The sequence below is a fragment of the Camelus dromedarius genome, chromosome 26 (assembly GCF_036321535.1).
Source record: "Camelus dromedarius isolate mCamDro1 chromosome 26, mCamDro1.pat, whole genome shotgun sequence".
Taxonomy (NCBI): Eukaryota; Metazoa; Chordata; class Mammalia; order Artiodactyla; family Camelidae; genus Camelus; species Camelus dromedarius.
Genome location: NC_087461.1, coordinates 11,759,791 through 11,778,090, shown reverse-complemented (window position 1 = coordinate 11,778,090; position 18,300 = coordinate 11,759,791). Strand labels below are relative to the sequence as shown.

Below are 18,300 nucleotides of genomic sequence, written 5' to 3'. Positions count from 1 at the left end.
TACGGAAATGCATAGAGTATTTTCTCTGATTGCAACAGAATTCAATTATAAACCACTAGTAGAAAGCTACTTGAAAAATCCCCACATATTAAATAATCCATGAGTTAAAGGAGAAATAGTAAGTAAAATTATAAAATATTTTAAATTGAATGAACATGAATAGATAACATAAAAATACTTGAGTGATGTTGCTAAAGCATGCTTCAAGGGAAAGTTATAGTATTATATAATATTATACAGGCTTACATTATAGGTATTTTTTCCAGAAAATAAAAAATGTCTCAAACAATGATCTAAGCTTCCACCTTGAACAAATTAAATCTGGAGTAAGTATAAGGAAAAAACCAACGAAAAACACAAATCAATGCAATAGATAACAGAAAAGCAATGGAGAAAAATCAATGCAACCAAATAGTAATTCTATGAGAGGATCGATAAAATTTATGAGGTTCTAGACAGCATAATCGAGAAAAAAAGAATTACACAGACTATCAATATCAAGAATGAAAGAGAAGGTATCATGACAAAAAGACATAGTTATGAGTAACTTTATACCAATAAATTTAACCTAGGTGAAATGTACAAATTGCTTTAAAGATATAAACTATCAGACCTCACTCAAGAAGATATAGGTAATTTCCCATATCTATAAAAGAAATTGAATTGATAATTAAAAACCAGACCATGATGAAAACGTCAGCCTGAGATAACTTCATTATTGAATTCTAAAGACATTTAAGGAAAATATAGCACAAATTCTATCCACACTCTTCCAGAAAATAGAAGCAAAGTGAGTATTTCTTTCCTAACTCATTCTGTGAGGCCAAGTTAACATGATACCAAAACTAGATGACATTATCAGACTACTGACCAAAATGTATCATAAACATATATGTAACAGTCTCTAAGGAAATTTTTAACAATTTGAATCTAGCAATACATAAAAAGGATAACATATTATGCTAAGGATATATCCTAGAAATGTGAAGTTACTCTAACATTTGAAAATCAATGTAATTCACCATTTTAACTCATCAAAAAAGGAAAACAAAATATGATCATCTTGTAGAACCAGAAAAAGAATTTGATCAAAATAAACACATATTCATAATAAAAACTTTTAGTAAATTAAGAATAAAGAGAACATCTTCAATCTGATAAAAAAAAAACACTGATAAAATAACTTAGCAGCTAATATCTCGATGAAAGAATGATTGCTTTCTTTCTGACAAGATGTTTGCTCTTGTTTCTTTTCAGGAATTTACTGAGGGTTTTTTTCCAGTACAACAGCACAAGAAAAAGAAATAAATACATTCAGATTAGAAAGAAAAAATGTAACACTCTCTTTATTTACAGATGACATGATTTCTATGTGGAAAATCCACCAGACGCTACAATAGAGCTACTGGAACTAAGTTTAGCAAGATCACTGGAGACAAGGTCAATACATAAAATTAATTGAATGTCTATATTTTAGCAAATAATTATTGGAAAGCAAGAATTTAAATACTATTTATAATACCCTCAAAAATGTGAAATACTTCAAGATAAATTTAACAAGATAAATCTAATACTTCAAGATAATTTAATGTGCAAGACTTGTAACACCAGAAACTACAAAACTTTGCTGAGGGAGATTAAGAAAGACATAAATTAATAGAGACTACCACGTTCATGGAAGACTATATTGTTTGCTTTCAGTTATCTGCAGATTCATGGCAACTTCAGTAAAAAACCTAGCCAGCTTTCTTGTAGAAATTGGAAAACTGATTCTAAAATACATAGAAACATAAAAGAACTAGAACAGCTAACACAATTTTGAAAAGGAAGAGCGAAAGTGGAGGACCTATGCTCCATAATGTCAGATCTTATTACACAGCTACATTTGTCAAGAGTGTGTTTAGAATAAGAGTAGCCGTACACATCAATGGAACATCACAGAAATTTCAGGTATAGACTCATACATATCTGGTCAGTTGATTTTTGAAAAGAAATTGAGGCAATTTAATGGGGAAAAGGATACTCTTTTCAATAAGTCACACGAGAATGGCTGAGTATCATAAGCAAGACTTGAACCTTTACCTAACACCAAACACAAATATTGGGAATGTTAGTGTACTGCTATCAATTCCTTTACTATTTTAAACTTTAGTTTTGAGTTACTTTCTTAGGGACTGCTCAAGGGATTACAATATTCATCTTAATTTATCACAATTGACTTCAGGTTAATACTGACTACATTCTAGTAAAATAAAACAATTTTGCTCCAATACAGCTCTACCCTTTCCCCACTTTGTGCTATTAGTGTTATATATAGTGTAAGTATATCTGTAATAAGCCCAATAATAGTCTTAAATTATGGCTTTATATAATTTTATCCTTTTTATTAAAATTAACAGAAAAAAAATATTTCAGTAGTCTTTTATTTACTTACATATTTACCATTTTTGATCTCTTCATTTCTTCCTTTGATTTTAAGTTATTGTCTCATGTCATTTTTTTTAAATATTGACTTTAAAAACTGTTTCTTCTGGCCCACAGTGAATGGGCGCTGAGGCTGCAGCTGCTGCTGAGGCGGAAACCTCGGGGGTCGCGGAAGCCGCGGGGGGCCGGCGCCCAGGCCCTGGCGCACGCGGGCGCGCCCGAGGCGCAGGCCCGGCCCCAGCAGCTGCTGCAGAGCCCGCAGGAAGCCCCGTGAGCGCAGTCTGGGAGCAGCCGCTGCCACCATGGGCCAGATCCTGCTGCTGGAGATCCCGAACTTCGGCAGCACCATCCTGGAGTTCCTCAACGAGCAGCGGCTGCAGGGCATGTACTGCGATGTGACGGTGATGGTCAAGGGCCATGCCTTCAAAGCCCACCGGGCCGTGCTGGCCGCCAGCAGCTCCTACTTCCGCGACCGGTTCAATAGCAGCCGGAGCGCTGTGGTGGAGCTGCCGGAGGCCGTGCAGCCCCAGTCCTTCCAGAAGATCCTCACCTTCTGCTATATGGGCCGGCTGAGCATGAACATGGGCAACCAGTTCGTGATCATGTATACGGCCGGCTTCCTGAAGATCCAGGAGATCGTGGAGAAAGCCAAAAACTCCTTCCTTAAGGTGAGCTCCCCCAGCTGTAACTCCCAGGGCCTGCATGCTGAGAAGGCCCCCTTGTCCGAGCCCCAGAACCTTGTGTGCAGAAGTCAAGCTGGCCGGCCTGTGACAACCCGCTGGCCCTCGTGTGTCGTGTCAAGACAGAGCATCAGGAGTTGGACTCTGTGCAGTGCATGCCCATGGCCAAGCGGCTGTGGGGCAGCAGCCAGAAGGAAGCTGAGGGTGACAGTGGTGGCATTGGCAGCCGCAAGGTGATCAAGTTGTCCATGCTGGACCTGGCCACCAGCCAGCAGTCCCAGCAGGCCCCGGTGGTGGTGGCTGCGGCACAGCCCACCCGGGTGGCTGCAGGGGCCCGGGCTGGGCAACCGACTCGGGGCAGCCGCAGTGGAAGCGGTGGCGGCAGCAGGGGGAGTGGTGAGTGGGCCCAGCACATCAGAGTGGTCCAGCCCTGGCACCTCCAGTGCCAACACCAGCGATAGCCCCAGCTCCTACCACAGCAAGGCGGATGAGAAGGAGGAGGCGAGCGAGGAGGGCACAGACGAGCAGTACCCGCAGATCTGCAACATGCACACCATGAGCAGCATGGTGAATGTTGGCCAGACAGGTGAGGCGCCCCCCCGGCCCCCAAGCCTGGTCCCATTACCCTCCTGCTGCCCCCACCCCCAGCACACCACTCTCTCCCCCTTCCAGCCGAGAAGGTGGAGGCCTTCCATGAGCATGTGGCCCCTAAGTCCGTGAATCGCATCTGGGTGCAGCAAGACCAGGAGTCTCTTCTGGCTGAGCTCGTCAAACAGATTGGCAACCACTGCCACCCAAAGCTCTCCGAGGAGGGTGACCCCTTTGAGAAGCGGAGCTGGTGACAGGTGGGCCAGCCTCACTTCCTCCCTGAATTCGTCCTTCCTCCACCTGGGGCCGTGGTGTCCTCTGGGCCAGCAGCCTATGGCGTAGTGGTTAGGAGCCAGACTCAGGGTCCAGTCTCAGCCCTGCTGCCCACTGGCTGTGTCCTGGGGCAGCTGACACCCCCTCAGCATTGATACGAAGCAAAGACTGACCTCTAGGTGGCCACCGCGGAAGCTGGTGTAAGTGTTGGCAGCACTGTTGGCCACATGGGGGTAGATCAGTGTTTTCATAGCGTGGTTTGAGGGTGAGCTAACACAGTGGTTAAGAATTTGGCCCTTGGAGCCAGGGAGCCAGGGTGCGAGCCTCTGCTGCCTGCTCTGGTGTTTGAGCAAGAGCCCGTCATGGGTGCCCCATGGCTGGTGGCACCACAGTCTCTGTCCTTTCCTGAGTGCTGATGTGGCCACTTTGGGTTGAGTTGTCAAGGAGGGTCTTGGTCCAGCCCAGGCCAGAGCCTGGCCATGTGGGGGGGTGTGGCGGTTTAGGCTCCCTGGCCATCCTCTGGCCCCCCCCACTTCCAGGAACCAACGTGTATATCACGAGGGTGCAGCTCATGAACTGCCATGTCAACGCAGGCACGGAGCACAGGATCTTGCTGCGGCGCCTCCTGGGCACCTTCTTTGACCGGTGAGGCCCATGCCAGAGCCCCCGGGGTGGGGGGAATGGGGCTGCCCCATGCCCCCCCCACCACAGCAGGCCTGACTCCCCTCCTCCTTGGCCCCCCACCTAGGATCACCCTGGCCAACAGCTGCAGCACCGGCATCCGTCCTTCCAATAACCTTAGCCGCAAACCATTGGATAGTGGCATCCTCCACGCCGTCAAGTGTGAGTGCTGGGTTGGGGTGGTGGGGGGCCTGGGGTGGGCAGATGGTCCTTTTCCCTGGTGTTGATCCTGATGGATGGGTAGAGTTAGGTGTTAAGAAGGATTCTGAGGTTCATCCTAGGCTTGTTGGGAAGAGGGCTATGATTGGAGATTTCTTGGAGTGGGGTACACTGAAGGGAAGCCACAAAGCCTATGGGAGGGGGTCTAAAACGTGCCGGTTGTCAGGAGGGAAGGCTAGGTTTTCACATGGAATCGCCCAGCTTCTAAATTCTGGCAAATGACCCACATTTTTCAAGAGCACTGGGACATCTCGTATCAAATCCACACCTCATGGCCAAGCTCGGTCAGGCCCAGGGCCCAAGGATGTGTTTTAGTGTGCTGTCTGCAAGGCCTCAGTTCTCTCACCTCTGGGGGATGTTGAGGGGTGCCATGCGTGTGTGTGTGTGTGTGTGTGTGTGTGTGTGTGTGTGTAGTGGGGAGATTTTGGAACAGCATGGCTGAGTGCCCATTTGGAGGATGGGAGGCCAAGGCCACGGTCAGCGTGAGCTCCCCATTCTGCCCACACAGGCTACTGCCAGAACTTTACTCCCAGCTTCAGGGAGAGGGAGATGAACACCATCGCGGCCGACATGTGCACCAACGCCCGCCGCGTTATGCGTAAGAGATGGATCTCCAAGGTCAAGACGCTCATGGCCGAGGGTGATTCCTCCACCACCTCCTTCAGCTACACAGGTAAGACAGAGCCGGATATGATGGGTGTGGAGCACGGCTTCGAGACGGCCAGCCACGACGGCGAGGCTGGCCCCTCAGCCAATGAGGCCTTCCAGTAACCCCCACCAGACCCTCCCGTGGAGCCGTCACACTCCCCCTCCTGTCACACCTTCCCACCATCTTGGTCATGAGCTACTGTCTGCCCTTCCCCAGGACCCGCGGGGGGCACTGCATGCTCCTGGACCCTCTGCCTCCACTGTCCTGCCCCCTGACCCCAATCTGATGGGGGATCGGGCTGGGAGAGGATGGCAGGTGGTGCGAGGTCTGTGTTGCCTACTCCAGCACACACTCATGCACAGTCGGGGAGCTCTTGCCCCCCCCCCAACCCCTAGCGGTTGTCTCCCCACTCACCGGGCCAGGGGACAGGGAGGAGCCGGCCTGGGGGGATTGGGAGGTCCCCTGTCTCAGGGCCTGGGCCACCTAGTGGCTGGGGGAGGGGGGCTGCTGCCTTTCCCTCCCTTCCCCACCCCCACCCCACTCCCATGGCAGGGCTCCAAGCCCCCACCCCCAGTACATACTTTTTAAAAATTTTTTTAGCTAATGAAATATTAAAGTTTTTATTTTTCAAACCAATGGGACCATATCTGATGTTCCTTTTGGTCCCTGAGGCCGTGGAAGACAGGGTAGGGCGCCGGGGACAGGCTGAATGTGCACATGCATATGGAGTGTGGGCTTGCGTTTCCAACGTGGGGTCCCAACTCCCGCTCTGCCTGGGCTCCTGTGGGTCTGGCGAGTTCCCCCTCACCCCTGATGCCTCTACCTCGGAGCTACATTGGAAGGGCATCCCTGGTGTTGGTCACTTGGCAAGCCGTTGGGCCAACCAAGGCACCAGTCAGACCCCAAAAGGAAGCAGGAGTCCCCAGTCGCTCCCCTCCTTCCAGGCCTTAGCGGGACCAGCTCTCTGGGACTGGGGTCTTCTCCCTCCCCACCCCTTGTCCTGGGCAGGCCCCTGCCCAGCCCCTCCCTGCCTTGTCCTCGGGTGGGGCTTGTCCATATTCCTTCTCCAAGCTCCTGCAGCACTGGGTTGGGTGGCAGAGCCCTCTCATTTCAGGTGCCCCTGGCTCCTGGGACTGTGTGTGTGGGGGGGCTTGGGGGGTTGAGGGGTTGAGAGAGGGGCTGGGCAGGGGTGCAGGGGAGGAAACTCCTCACCGGAAGAGCCAAAGACAGGATTGTGCCTTACCCCAGGGGCCACACCTGTGCCCCTCCCACCCTGCCCTCCCTGCTCCTGGGCGGCCTGCTGCTGTTCCTTCTCCCTTCCCCGCCCTGCCCGACCCTGAGCTGCATGGACCTCCCCCACCCTGGGCAGCCAGGAAGAAGCATGAGTGGAGAATCACTGACCAACACAAAAAAGACTGTGGAGGGCCCCCCCCACCTCCCCTGGCTGCCCATTCACCCGTACCTCTTTTACGCAGGACAGACGACCCACCTGTCCACTTGGAGTGCCAATGCCTTCCCTGCCCTGGACCGAGCCCCCCTCCCCAGGCTCGTAAGTGAGATTGCACACTAACTATTGTAAGAAGAGGAGCCGCACTGGGAAATGTGAATCGTGAGAATATCAGTGATACTGATGAGGAGAATAAACCAAGTGCCTTTGTAACCAAATAAATAAATAAGTAGAAAGTAGAAAATAAAAAATAAAAACTTTTTCTTGTAAGGCAGATCTATGTGCAATGACTCTTTTGTCTTTGATCATTTGGAAATGCCTTTATTTTCCCAAAGTTTTGAAGAATAGTTTTGCTTGGGTAGAGAATTCTTGGCTGATAATTTTTTTCTTTCAGTATTTCGGATGTCACTTCACTATCTTCGGTTCTCAACTGTTTCTGATGAGGTGTCGTATGTTAATTACTTTGTCATTCTCCTAAACATAGTAAGTTAATTTTCTCTTGTTGCTTTCAAGGTTTTCTCTTGATCTTTGGCTTTTTCTGTAGAGTAATAATAATGATGTGCTTAATTAGAGGGGCTCTCTCTCTTTATCCTACTTGGGGTTCATGGAACTTCTTGGATCTGTATATTAACAGTTTTCATCAAATTTGGAAAGTATTGGGCCATTAATTTTCTATTTCACTTTCTTCTCTCTTCCTGGGACTTCTGTTATATGAATATTGGTATAGTTGATGTTGTCCAACAGGTCTCTGAGATTTTGTTCATTTTCCTAAAATATTTTTTCTCTCTGATATTCAGGTTAGATCATTTCTATTGATCTATATTCAAGTTCACTGATTATTTATTCTGCCATCTCAAATGTGCTGTTGAGACCATCCAGAATATTTCAAGTTTTGATCATTTTACTTTTCAAATCTAGAATTTTCATTTAATACTTTAAAATAAGATATTTTCTTCTTTAAATCAATTTTAGGTTCACAGAAAACTTCCCAAATACCATCTATCCTCTTGCACACTAACATCTTGCATTAATGTAGTATATTTAAAATTGATAAACCAATATTGAAATACTATGATTAACTAAAGTCCATGGTTTACATCAGGTTCACAATTTGTGCTATGCAGTTGTATGGGTTTTGCCAAATGCACGTCATGTAACCACCTTTTTACAGTACAGTATTGTGCAGAGTAATTTCCCTGCCCTAAAAGTCCCTTGTGTTCCATGTATTCAACCCTATTCTCCTTTTTCCCTTCTCCCACCTGGCAACTACTGATCTTTTTAGTGTCTATAGTCTTGCCTTTTACAGAGTATTCTACAGTTGGAATCACACAATATGTACCCTTTTAAAACTCTTAGTTCACTTTGCAATATGCATTTAAGCTTCCTCCATGTCCTTCCATGACTTGATAGCTGATTTTTTTTTTTACTTGCTGAATAGTATTCCATTATATGGATGTATTACAGCTTGTTGCTCCATTCACCTATAGAAGGCTGGCTTTTTCTACTTTTTGACAGTTATGAAAAAAGCTACTATAAACAGTCATGTGAAGGTTTTTGTGTAATTTTCCTACTCATTGTGTAAACACCTAGGTGTGCAACTGCTGGATCTTATACAAAGCCCACGTATAACTTTGTAAGGAACTGCCAAACTGTCTTGAAAAGTGAATGTACCATATTGTGTTCCTTTTGGCAATGAATGAGAGTTCCTGTTGCTCCACGTCCTCGCCAGCATTTGCTATTGTCGAAGTATTAGATTTTAGCCATTCTAATAGGTGAGGTTTAATTATCTTATTATTGCTTTAATTTGCAATTCCCTAATGACAATGTTGAGAATGACTTCACGTGCTTATCTGCCATCTGTGTATCATCTTTGGTGAGGTATCTGTTCAGATATTTTGCCCACTTTTAAATCAGGTTGTTCTTTTTCTTATTGTTGAATATTAGGAGTCTTTTGTATATTTTGGATGCAAGTCTTTAAATCTATAGATCAACTTGGAAAGAGCTGACATCTTTAAACAATATTGAATCTTCCTACCCATGAATCTGAAATATCTTTTCAACTATTTAGATCTTTGATTTCTTCCATCAGAGTTTACAGCTTTTCCTCATATAGATCCTGTGCATATTTTGTTTAATTTATACCTAAAGTATTTCATTTCTTTGGTGCTAACACAAATGATATTGTGTCCTTAATTGCAAATTCCAATTGTTCATTGCTGGTATATAGGAAAACAATAGATCTTTAAATGTCTTTCTTGTCCACTGCTCACTCAAATGGGACCACAAGTTCAAGTTGAAGAGTCGCAGATTTTCCCCACTCATTTCCTGTCAACTTTGCTACTTTCACTGACAAAACTCTAGAGTGTGGGATTTTACCTTTCATTCCAAGTCATTCCTCTCAGACAGTTAAACTACTGGTTTTCACATCCAGCCCCACTCGTGTAAAACTATACATAGCATCAACCACGCTGCTGCTGGTGGTGGGGTGTCTGGACTAACTCCAGTATGAAGATCTCAGGCTTCTACCATTTTCACTCCAAGTTCTAGCAGTTTTCTGTAAATAAATATTTCATAATTATTGTTTGTCTTGGGTCAATTTCCAGGGCCATGATATGGTTATACTTTTGAAATTTTTGTCCAGTTTCCACATCTTTTTAGGGGAATGGATTTAAAGATTTTTAATGGCAACTTTTAAAATCTCTTTGTCATTCTTGTCCTGCAGTTTCACAATAATTTATCTAGTTGTGAATTTATTTTTACTTTATCCTGCTTTGGATTTTTTGGCCTTATGAATCTGAGAATTGTTGTGTTCTATTATTTCTGGAAAATTCCCAGTGATTATTGTACCTTTTCTTTTGAGATTTAATTATTTTACATTGGGGAGGGGGCGATATCTTGATTGAGATGTAATCCACTATCTTCTCAAATTTTGTTCTACCCTGATTTCCTATCATTTCCTAGTCTAGGAGCTGACAAATTATGGCCCATGCACCAAAACTAGTATGCTATCTTTTTGTAAATAAAGTTCTGTTGAAAAACATCCAGGCTTATTTGTTTACAGCATCACCTACAGCTGCTTTTGCACTACAATGGCAGAGTTGAGTATTTCTCATAGTACTTCTGAGTGTCATTTTGCACGACAATGGTAGGGTTGAGAGAGACCTTGTGACCCACTCAGCCTAAAATATTTACTGTCTGATCTTTTACAGGAAACATTTGCCCAGTCCTGTCCTAAATCTCCAATTCGATATATGGTCTACCTTCCCCACTGTATTTTCTTCATCTTTAAACTCTTTCATATTAACTCTTCTTTGTCTATATGGCATTCTTCTTCTCCTTCTCCTCCTCCTCCTTTTTACAATTTCACATTTTCATTTTTTAAATTTATTTTTTATTCTTTCTTGTGGGGGGTAATTAGAGTTTTATTTATTTATATTAATGGAGCTACTGGAGATTGAACCCAGGACCTGGTGCATGCTAGGCATGCTCTCTACCACCGAGCTGTACCCCCTACCACATGGCATTCTTAATTATTACTATTAATCTATCTTCCAGTTTACATATTCTTTCTTCAGTTAGTCTAATCTGATATTTAAAGCTGTTTCTAATTTCAATTATTATATTTCTCATTTGCAGGAATTTAATTCTTTTTCAAATTTCACACTTCAATGTCATGTAACTTTATGATACTTGCTATATATATCCTTGTACTTTCTTGAGCATATTAAAGACATAAAACTGACATATTTCTGGTATAAAAATTCCAGTTCTGAAATTCCTCACTATGTTGTTTCTCCTGGCTTTTGTTCATAAGGTCATATTTCCTTGTGTTTGGTGATTTTTGTTTGTGAGCTCATGTTCCTTAGAAACCTTTTTTCCTAAATGTGAGGCTTAGGTTTAAGATTCATTCTTTCAGAGAAGATTTGCATTTCTCCTGTCAATCACCTGGGAGACTATCAACTTGATGTTACTTTAAACTCAAATTTTGCCCCCTTTTGTGTGTGTGTGTGTGTGTGTGTGTGTGTGTGTGTGTGTCTACAATAATAACCTGGTAGGGTGAGCTTAGGCATTTTGAAGACAGATATTTTCTTTTTCCCTGCTCCTCTCAGAGTGAAGTCTGAGGCAAGCAATTATCTCCACTAATTCTTCATGAGATGCGGGTTTTTAAATACTAATCCTCCTCCTTGCTTTTTATCTATGTCTCCAATCTATCTTCTCATGCTGCTCTGGTCCTAGGCTTTATTTTTTATCCCCTGTGTATAACCATTGGAACCCACGTTCTGGGTCACAAGGAATAGGCAAACACCCCAGAATAAATGCCTGTACTTCTGTGGAATTTCACTTTCACATGATTTGTGGCCTTTGTAATAATTCCTTTACTTTAATAACTGCTCAGGTATATGTAAAAAGTAATTGGATGTTTTATTTGATCTAAAATGTTAGATATGCTGTATTAGGAAGTGTTTTGTTTAATCAAAACTACAATGAGGTACCACCTCACACCAGTCAGAATGGCCGTCATTCAAAAATCCACAAATAAATGCTGGAGAGGCTGTGGAGAAAAGGGAACCCTCCTTCACTGCTGGTGGGAATGCAGTTTGGTGCAGCCACTGTGGAAAACAGTGTGGAGATTCCTCAAAAGACTAGGAATACCCTTACCATATGACCCAGGAATCCCGCTCCTGGTCATATATCCAGAAGGAACCCTACTTCAGGATGACACCTGCACCCCAATGTTCATAGCAGCACTACTTACAATAGCCAAGACATGGAAACAGCCTAAATGTCCATCAACGGATGACTGGATAAAGAAGCTGTGGTATATTTATACAGTGGAATACTACTCAGTGATAAAAACTGACAACATAACACCATTTGCAGCAACATGGATTATCCTGGAGAATGTCATTCTAAGTGAAGTAAGCCAGAAAGACAAAGAAAAATACCATATGAGATCACTTATATGTGGACTCTGAAAAAAAAAAAGCAAAGCATAAATACAAAACAGAAATAGACTCACAGACATAGAATATAAACTTGTGGTTGCCAAGGGGATGGGGGTGGGAAGAGATAGACTGGGATTTCAAAATTGTAGAATAGATAAAGAAGATGATACTGTATAGCACAGGGAAATATATACAAGATCTTATGGTAGCTCACAGAGAAAAAAAGTGACAGTGAATATATACATGTTCATGTATAACTGAAAAATCGTGCTCTACACTGGAATTTGACACAACATTGTCAAATGATTATAAATCAGTAAAAAATTTAAAAATGTTTCATATAAAATTCAGTGTATTACATTGTTTAAAAGAAAAAATTAGCCACTTGAAGCTTGATTCCTAATTATAAATAAAAAGATTATACTCTAATGTTGGCATCTGTGTGGAACTGGAGGAAATAACATTGAGGAAGGATGTTTATGTGGACGTAGAAGACTACTTCATCAATAAAATATATTCATTATTTATTTTAGGAAACCTTTATTGTGACTTATGTGGGCGGATCTATGCTAGTTGCAGTAGAGGATTCAAGAACTTAACATGATAGTTCTTCATTGTATTAGTAATTATATTTAACGTTTTGTTAAGGACTCACTAAGCATGTTTTAAATGCTCACTGCTCTCAGTGCTTTACATATCTTATGTGCAATTTTCATATCAAATATGTGACGTGTGTACTTACCACGTTTATTTTTTAGTAAGGGAGCTGAGTTACAAAGAGGTTGAAAAATTAGGTAAGGTAAATAGCTAGGAAGTAAGGAAACCAGGATTCAAACTCTTGCAGGAGCTTATGTCCTTAAATACTATGCAATACAATGTATATACAATGATACGGTTCTGTACGAGACTATTCTACACTATACTGTACTATTATAGGCAAGAAGCTAAGAGTCTAATAGGAAGATAATAGATACAACAGGTAGAAAGAATAAAGACTATGAAGATTATTTGCTAAATGCCACTGTAACATCATAGGTAAGAGTATCACTATGGGGTGTGGTGAGATGGTCAGGGAAGCTTCATGGAAGACTTGGATCAACCTCAACTGTGCATGAGATAGCACAAAAATTATGGTGTCAGACGGTGGCCATAAATTATAATAAATTGTTAACTCCATTTAATGGCTTGCTAAGAAATAAACTGAGTGTACTGGGAACTTGAAACCTTTATTATCGCTGAAGAATCAAGAAAGCATATCTTCTTTCTTTTCTCCATGCAAACAGGAAAACAACACCTCCCAGGATACTCCGAAGTTACAAGTTACAGCTGTGACCTAAGGAGGAGATTCTGGTCTAAAGAATATGAGTGGAAACCATGTTGCTATTTTGAGGCCTGGCCCTAAACCTCCCCAGATGCCTTACAAATTCTTTCTTTTCCTCTGAGACTGGGGAAGCTATAGGGTGGAAGAAACAATTTAAAGGAGAACCCCCAGAGGAGCTAATTGACACTTACACAACTATGACATGAGCAATAAGTAAATCTTCATTGTTTTAAGCTACTGAGATTTTGAGCTTGCTTGTTATAGCAGTGACTTTTCATTTCCCTAACAAAACAGATATGAAGGCAGACCAGCAAAATCATTGCATAGTCTTTTACAGGCAATACCTTGGAGGATTCAATAAAATGTCTTACATTGGTGACCGTTTTCATGGACGTTTCAAACCATGTTTCAAAAGTTCTTTGTGATGGTGAACCCTGAAATATTCCCAGGAAGTCAACATGATCCTTTCCCCCAGGGACTCACAGCAGACTTGCAACTGGCACCTCCTGTCTGCAGAGACAGCTTAGGTCTGCTTTAGATCACAAAATGGAAATAAATTTTCAACGTGTTTTCCAAGTTGCCTTGAGATTTTCTAGTCAAACATAGAAATGTTTCTTCCTTTTTTTTCTTTACTTTTTTTGTTTTTTTGTTTTTTTTTTTTGGTCGAAGAAAATTCTGTCTGAAAAGAGAATCATGCCATTGGATACTTGGGGAAAGAAACCCACATGAAACATCTGCCCAGATGTTATGGGAGAAATGCTGGTTTAGAAAAGCCTTTGTTTTGTGGCTGAGGCTGCCTCGGTTCTTCCATTGCATCAATTCTTACTTACACAATTTAAAGAATAAAAACATGCCGATTGACAAACCACAAGACCAACCAAATACCAATTACCGGGGAACAGAACGGCTTCAGTGAGAGGTGAAGCGGGGCAAAAAGCAACATGAAATGAGCTTCAGATTTCTTAAGTAGAGCACTGAGTCGAGAGTTTCATTTCCCCTATAACTGATTTCTTTTGCTTCAAGAGAAACCCACAACTTGTTGGAATCTGGCTTCTACAAGGTTAACATAGAAGCAACAGTACTTGCCAGCAGTCTGTTCTTTAGGATGTTAGGGGGTCAGAAGAATGCTTCCTTGAAGACAACTGCCCAGAAGAACATAAGGAAATACCTCTCCGTACACCTGGAGCTCCCTAAAGTAATGCTACACTTTATTATTTACCTCTGCCTGGCTCACCTGCTGTGTGACCTTGGCCAAGTGACTTTGTCTGCTAAGACCATGTTCCCTCAACAGCAGTCTGGAGTTTATTATCAAAGTTTATTATCACATCAAATTGTTACAAGGTCTTAATAAGAGAACAGATTTACAGCCTTTGAGTGCCTTGCATTTAAGCAGGGGTTGCTGTAGATTTATTATTTCTTCATCATAATCCCATCTCTTGGTCATTCTACATTTTCCATGCCTGCCCTCCATGGCCAGCCGGAGCCCACACCCCAGGGAGAGAGCGTTTGGGGTGACAGATGCCTCATAAGCAGGAGAAACTGTTCAGGGCCAGAAAAGCAGTCAGGCACCAGAGAGAAAAAGAAGTTAGCAAAATTCAAAGTGTCTTTATTACAACTCAACTGGTTTTAAAATTTCCATTTCTTTTCAGCAAAATGTGTTTTCTTCCTCTCATGGAACTAAGAACATATGTGCTGCCTGGCAGATGATTTCTGCAATTCTTAAAGTCAGGATTGGGGAAGGCTGACTCACAATTTCTTACACTGCATGTGTGAAATCTTTCAAGAAAACTCAGAGGTGGGGGGAAGAGTCAGGATTTTTGGTCATGCTCTCAATTGCTTTTCAATTAAATTGGTGAAAAATAATCAATCATTTACCTCTATTTCTGATCCTTTTAAACTATTTTTTTAAAGCAGCATGAAGAGATGGGCTGAACAAAAGGTAATAACAAGGAAAAGAACAGAAAGAAGATAAGAGTTGTAGAGGGTTGCAGTTTCCCCATCATCTGAATTATTTGATCGAGTGGCAGCCCTCTGAGGCAGGTTTTATTCATACAAGGACAAAGGCTCTCAGAATACACAGCCATTGAGACTTTATGTTGACTCTCTTCACTGAGTTCTTCGCACCGTACCACCCCCTTTTTTTTTTTTAAATTCACATAGTTCAGTTTTGATTAAAATTAAAGTAACATAATGTATGGGAAAGCTAGAACATGATTCCTGCAAAAATAATACACTTGAGGAAAGGTTCTTCACCTATAACTGTAATTAATCAAACATGCGAGTTATTCTAGTAGTATGTGGTCCCTGATATCCAGGCGAAAACACCAGATCAGGGACCTTACTTATGCAATAGGTTAGGTTGTACAAGGTGTCAGTGATCAAGTCTGACCGCCTGTGGACAGACAGACTCATTCAGTGTCTTGAGTTGTCTTTCAAAGAAAGTCTTTTACATGTGGTACACAAGTTAAGCAACAAGTCCAGCAAGGGTCCCTCATTACCCTTGAAAAGGATGACAGACTTAACAAAGTACTTCCTTTAAGCACCTTCTTCATCACTCATTCTAGGGGTTGCTCGCTGCAGAAGGCCTGTGTGTGATCAGTGGAAGTTTGAGAAGCCAGGGCAGGACTGAGGGAACTGGGAAGGCGGGACTTGGGAATGACGGATCCCGGCTGGAAAGTGCCCCAGCTCAGGAAGCAAAAGAGCTCCAGTAACTCCTGTACCAGAGGCCAGAGGAGGAATGAGGAGCCAGAAACACCAATTATAGGCCAAGTGGCCATTGTTTCTGACGCATCCCAGAGTTTGGTTCCAATCCTGGGCTTACCACTTAGTGACTGAATGACCTTGAGCAATGCACTTAAACTTTGTGGAGCCCTGTTTCCCTGTGCGTAAGTGGGGATAAAACACCTCCCTGTGCGTGGCTGGGAGGATTAAAAGATATCACATTCACTGCACAGCACGTGCACACAGTAGACATTGAATAAATAGTGGGTATTATTTTGAATCATTGTGATTATCCACAAACCGGGGATTGTTAACATCACCAGTGCTATAATTTAAAACACATTTATTCTTTACGTTCTAGCAAACTAGTTCAAAGCCTGTTTTTCAAATACATTATCCAGTTTGGGCTTAAAAAAAAAATCCCTGTATATGTTCTGCTCTGCTTATCAAAGGCGCTCCATAATGTTGACCCAAGGGCAAGTCAATTACACAGGATACTGTTCTGCCTTCTATTATTCTTCTTAAACCACATTCCATGGGGTAATGGGTCAATTTCTTTACTTCCTCTTCCCTCCTACCACATTCCATACCCTAAAAAGATGCCAGTTAAGTTTTAACCCTCCTTTGAAACTGAATTTTCATCTCGACTCTTTTTTTTTTTTTAAGTTATTTAAAGTAGCCACAAATTCTTTGAATGCCCTCCAACCCCAATCCATGCAACAAAAGAGCAATAGGAGAAAATTATTAGTGCTTTGGCCAGCGTCCTCCCGCTGAGCACGATGACTTTGTAATGAACTACGCATCCATAAACGGTTGACTCTTTGATCTCTGGCTGCTTGTACAACTCTAAAGAGAAAGGCATTCCAGTCCAAACCACACAAAGAGAGAGGAACACAGTTTATTTATGGCAGCCCACTGACTCTAAGTTTAGCCTGGCTCTTTCAAGGTTCAGATACACACATCATTTTGACTGCCAAATCTGGTCCCTCCCCTTATGGTGTCTAATGGGGCTTCAGCATAGGAATGTCTGATCTCTGGCTTCTCCCTGGGGTGAGAAAGGTAGCCAGTTTGGCAGAGAGACAGACACAACAGTATTTATAGAGACAGTAGAAAATCGACTCCATATGCCTACAAAGGGAAATCAGAGTAAATCACCGGGAGCTAAGAGGACTCCCCAACTCCCTTTCTGAGGCCAGTTCAGCTTCTGGCTGAGAGTAAACAGGACCTACTAACCAGCTCACTAGCTGTACAAAATCCAGCATCCACATACACCTTTTATTTGATGGGGTTCCACCAACACGGTCAACTGACAGAAGGAAGGGGTACTCCCTGGTGCCTTGAATTCAGAAGCTGTTTTGCAAGTGTGACCTTGTATTCCTCAGTGAATTCCCTGCATCAGAGCTGGTACAAACCCAGAAGCCATGAATTCCTGATTCTGAAGTTGGTGAAACGAAGTTCAATGCCTACTTTGCCAGTGACTCTAGAGTTCTTGGATGTGTGTGGGTACATGTTTCCTGACATGTCTGTTCTTGGGTAATGGGTGGTGTGGCTGTGCATTGATTCACAGTGCTCACTGAAGCAGACCCAAGTTGAATAAAGACTGTAATGGCACAGGATCCTTCTACTCTCTTTCCTAGCTTCCACTGGTTCAAATATCAGAATTTTACAATGTGGTGTCAGAATGGAGAAGGATGTATGAGGCCCTCTGTCATGGGAGAAAACTCAAAATGGAAATCACTTTTATGAGTATAAAATATTCAACTGGTGGATTTATGATCATATTTGGGGCCAAAGGAGTATAGCCAAAGGTGGGGGTCAATTTGGTCATCCCACCCTTGTGACCCTCTCAAGTCCACCTAAGTAAGCTGATTTGGGCAAAGCAAAAGAACCTCAGTGAAACTGGCAAGTTAATTTTGCTACTTTTGTGGGACCCTGACTTTGATCAAAGTCATATCACTGGGAAGGCCTAAAAGGGATCTTATTTTTGATTCATTCTGCCCACTCCATAGACACAGAGTCATCAGATACCTACAGAGGTCCACGGATTGCTTGCCAAACGTTCATAACCTTTGAACACTCTTATTCTTTAGTCATTATGGTGGCTTCAAGCCAGAGTCTGAACACAAAGACAGGCATATAAGTAAATGTGAAACAGAGCCTGAAAAGTAACACCTATGTGGATGACACTGCCTGCAAGCTCAAAGAAAGAGTGGCTAAAAAAACCAAAAAATAGAAGAGATGCATTTCAGAATGAATTCACATTGGAGGAAGAGTTCTTGGTTCAACTCAGATATTTTGCTCCACTGGGCTCAGGGAGGAATTAACAGAAGCCAAGTTTTATAGAAAGGACT

At 42.7% G+C, this 18,300-nt stretch overlaps 1 protein-coding gene across 1 annotated transcript; it reads left to right on the top strand.

Annotated features, from left to right (window-relative positions):
• Positions 1-2,726: 2,726 nt before the first annotated feature.
• LOC105100783 (nucleus accumbens-associated protein 1) lies at positions 2,727-5,636 on the top strand. The gene is given in 8 exon segments (XM_064479238.1): positions 2,727-3,156; positions 3,159-3,478; positions 3,480-3,690; positions 3,777-3,932; positions 3,935-3,949; positions 4,505-4,610; positions 4,714-4,808; positions 5,374-5,636. Coding segments are annotated over 8 exon segments (1,596 nt in total).
• The last annotated feature ends 12,664 nt before the right edge of the window (positions 5,637-18,300 follow it).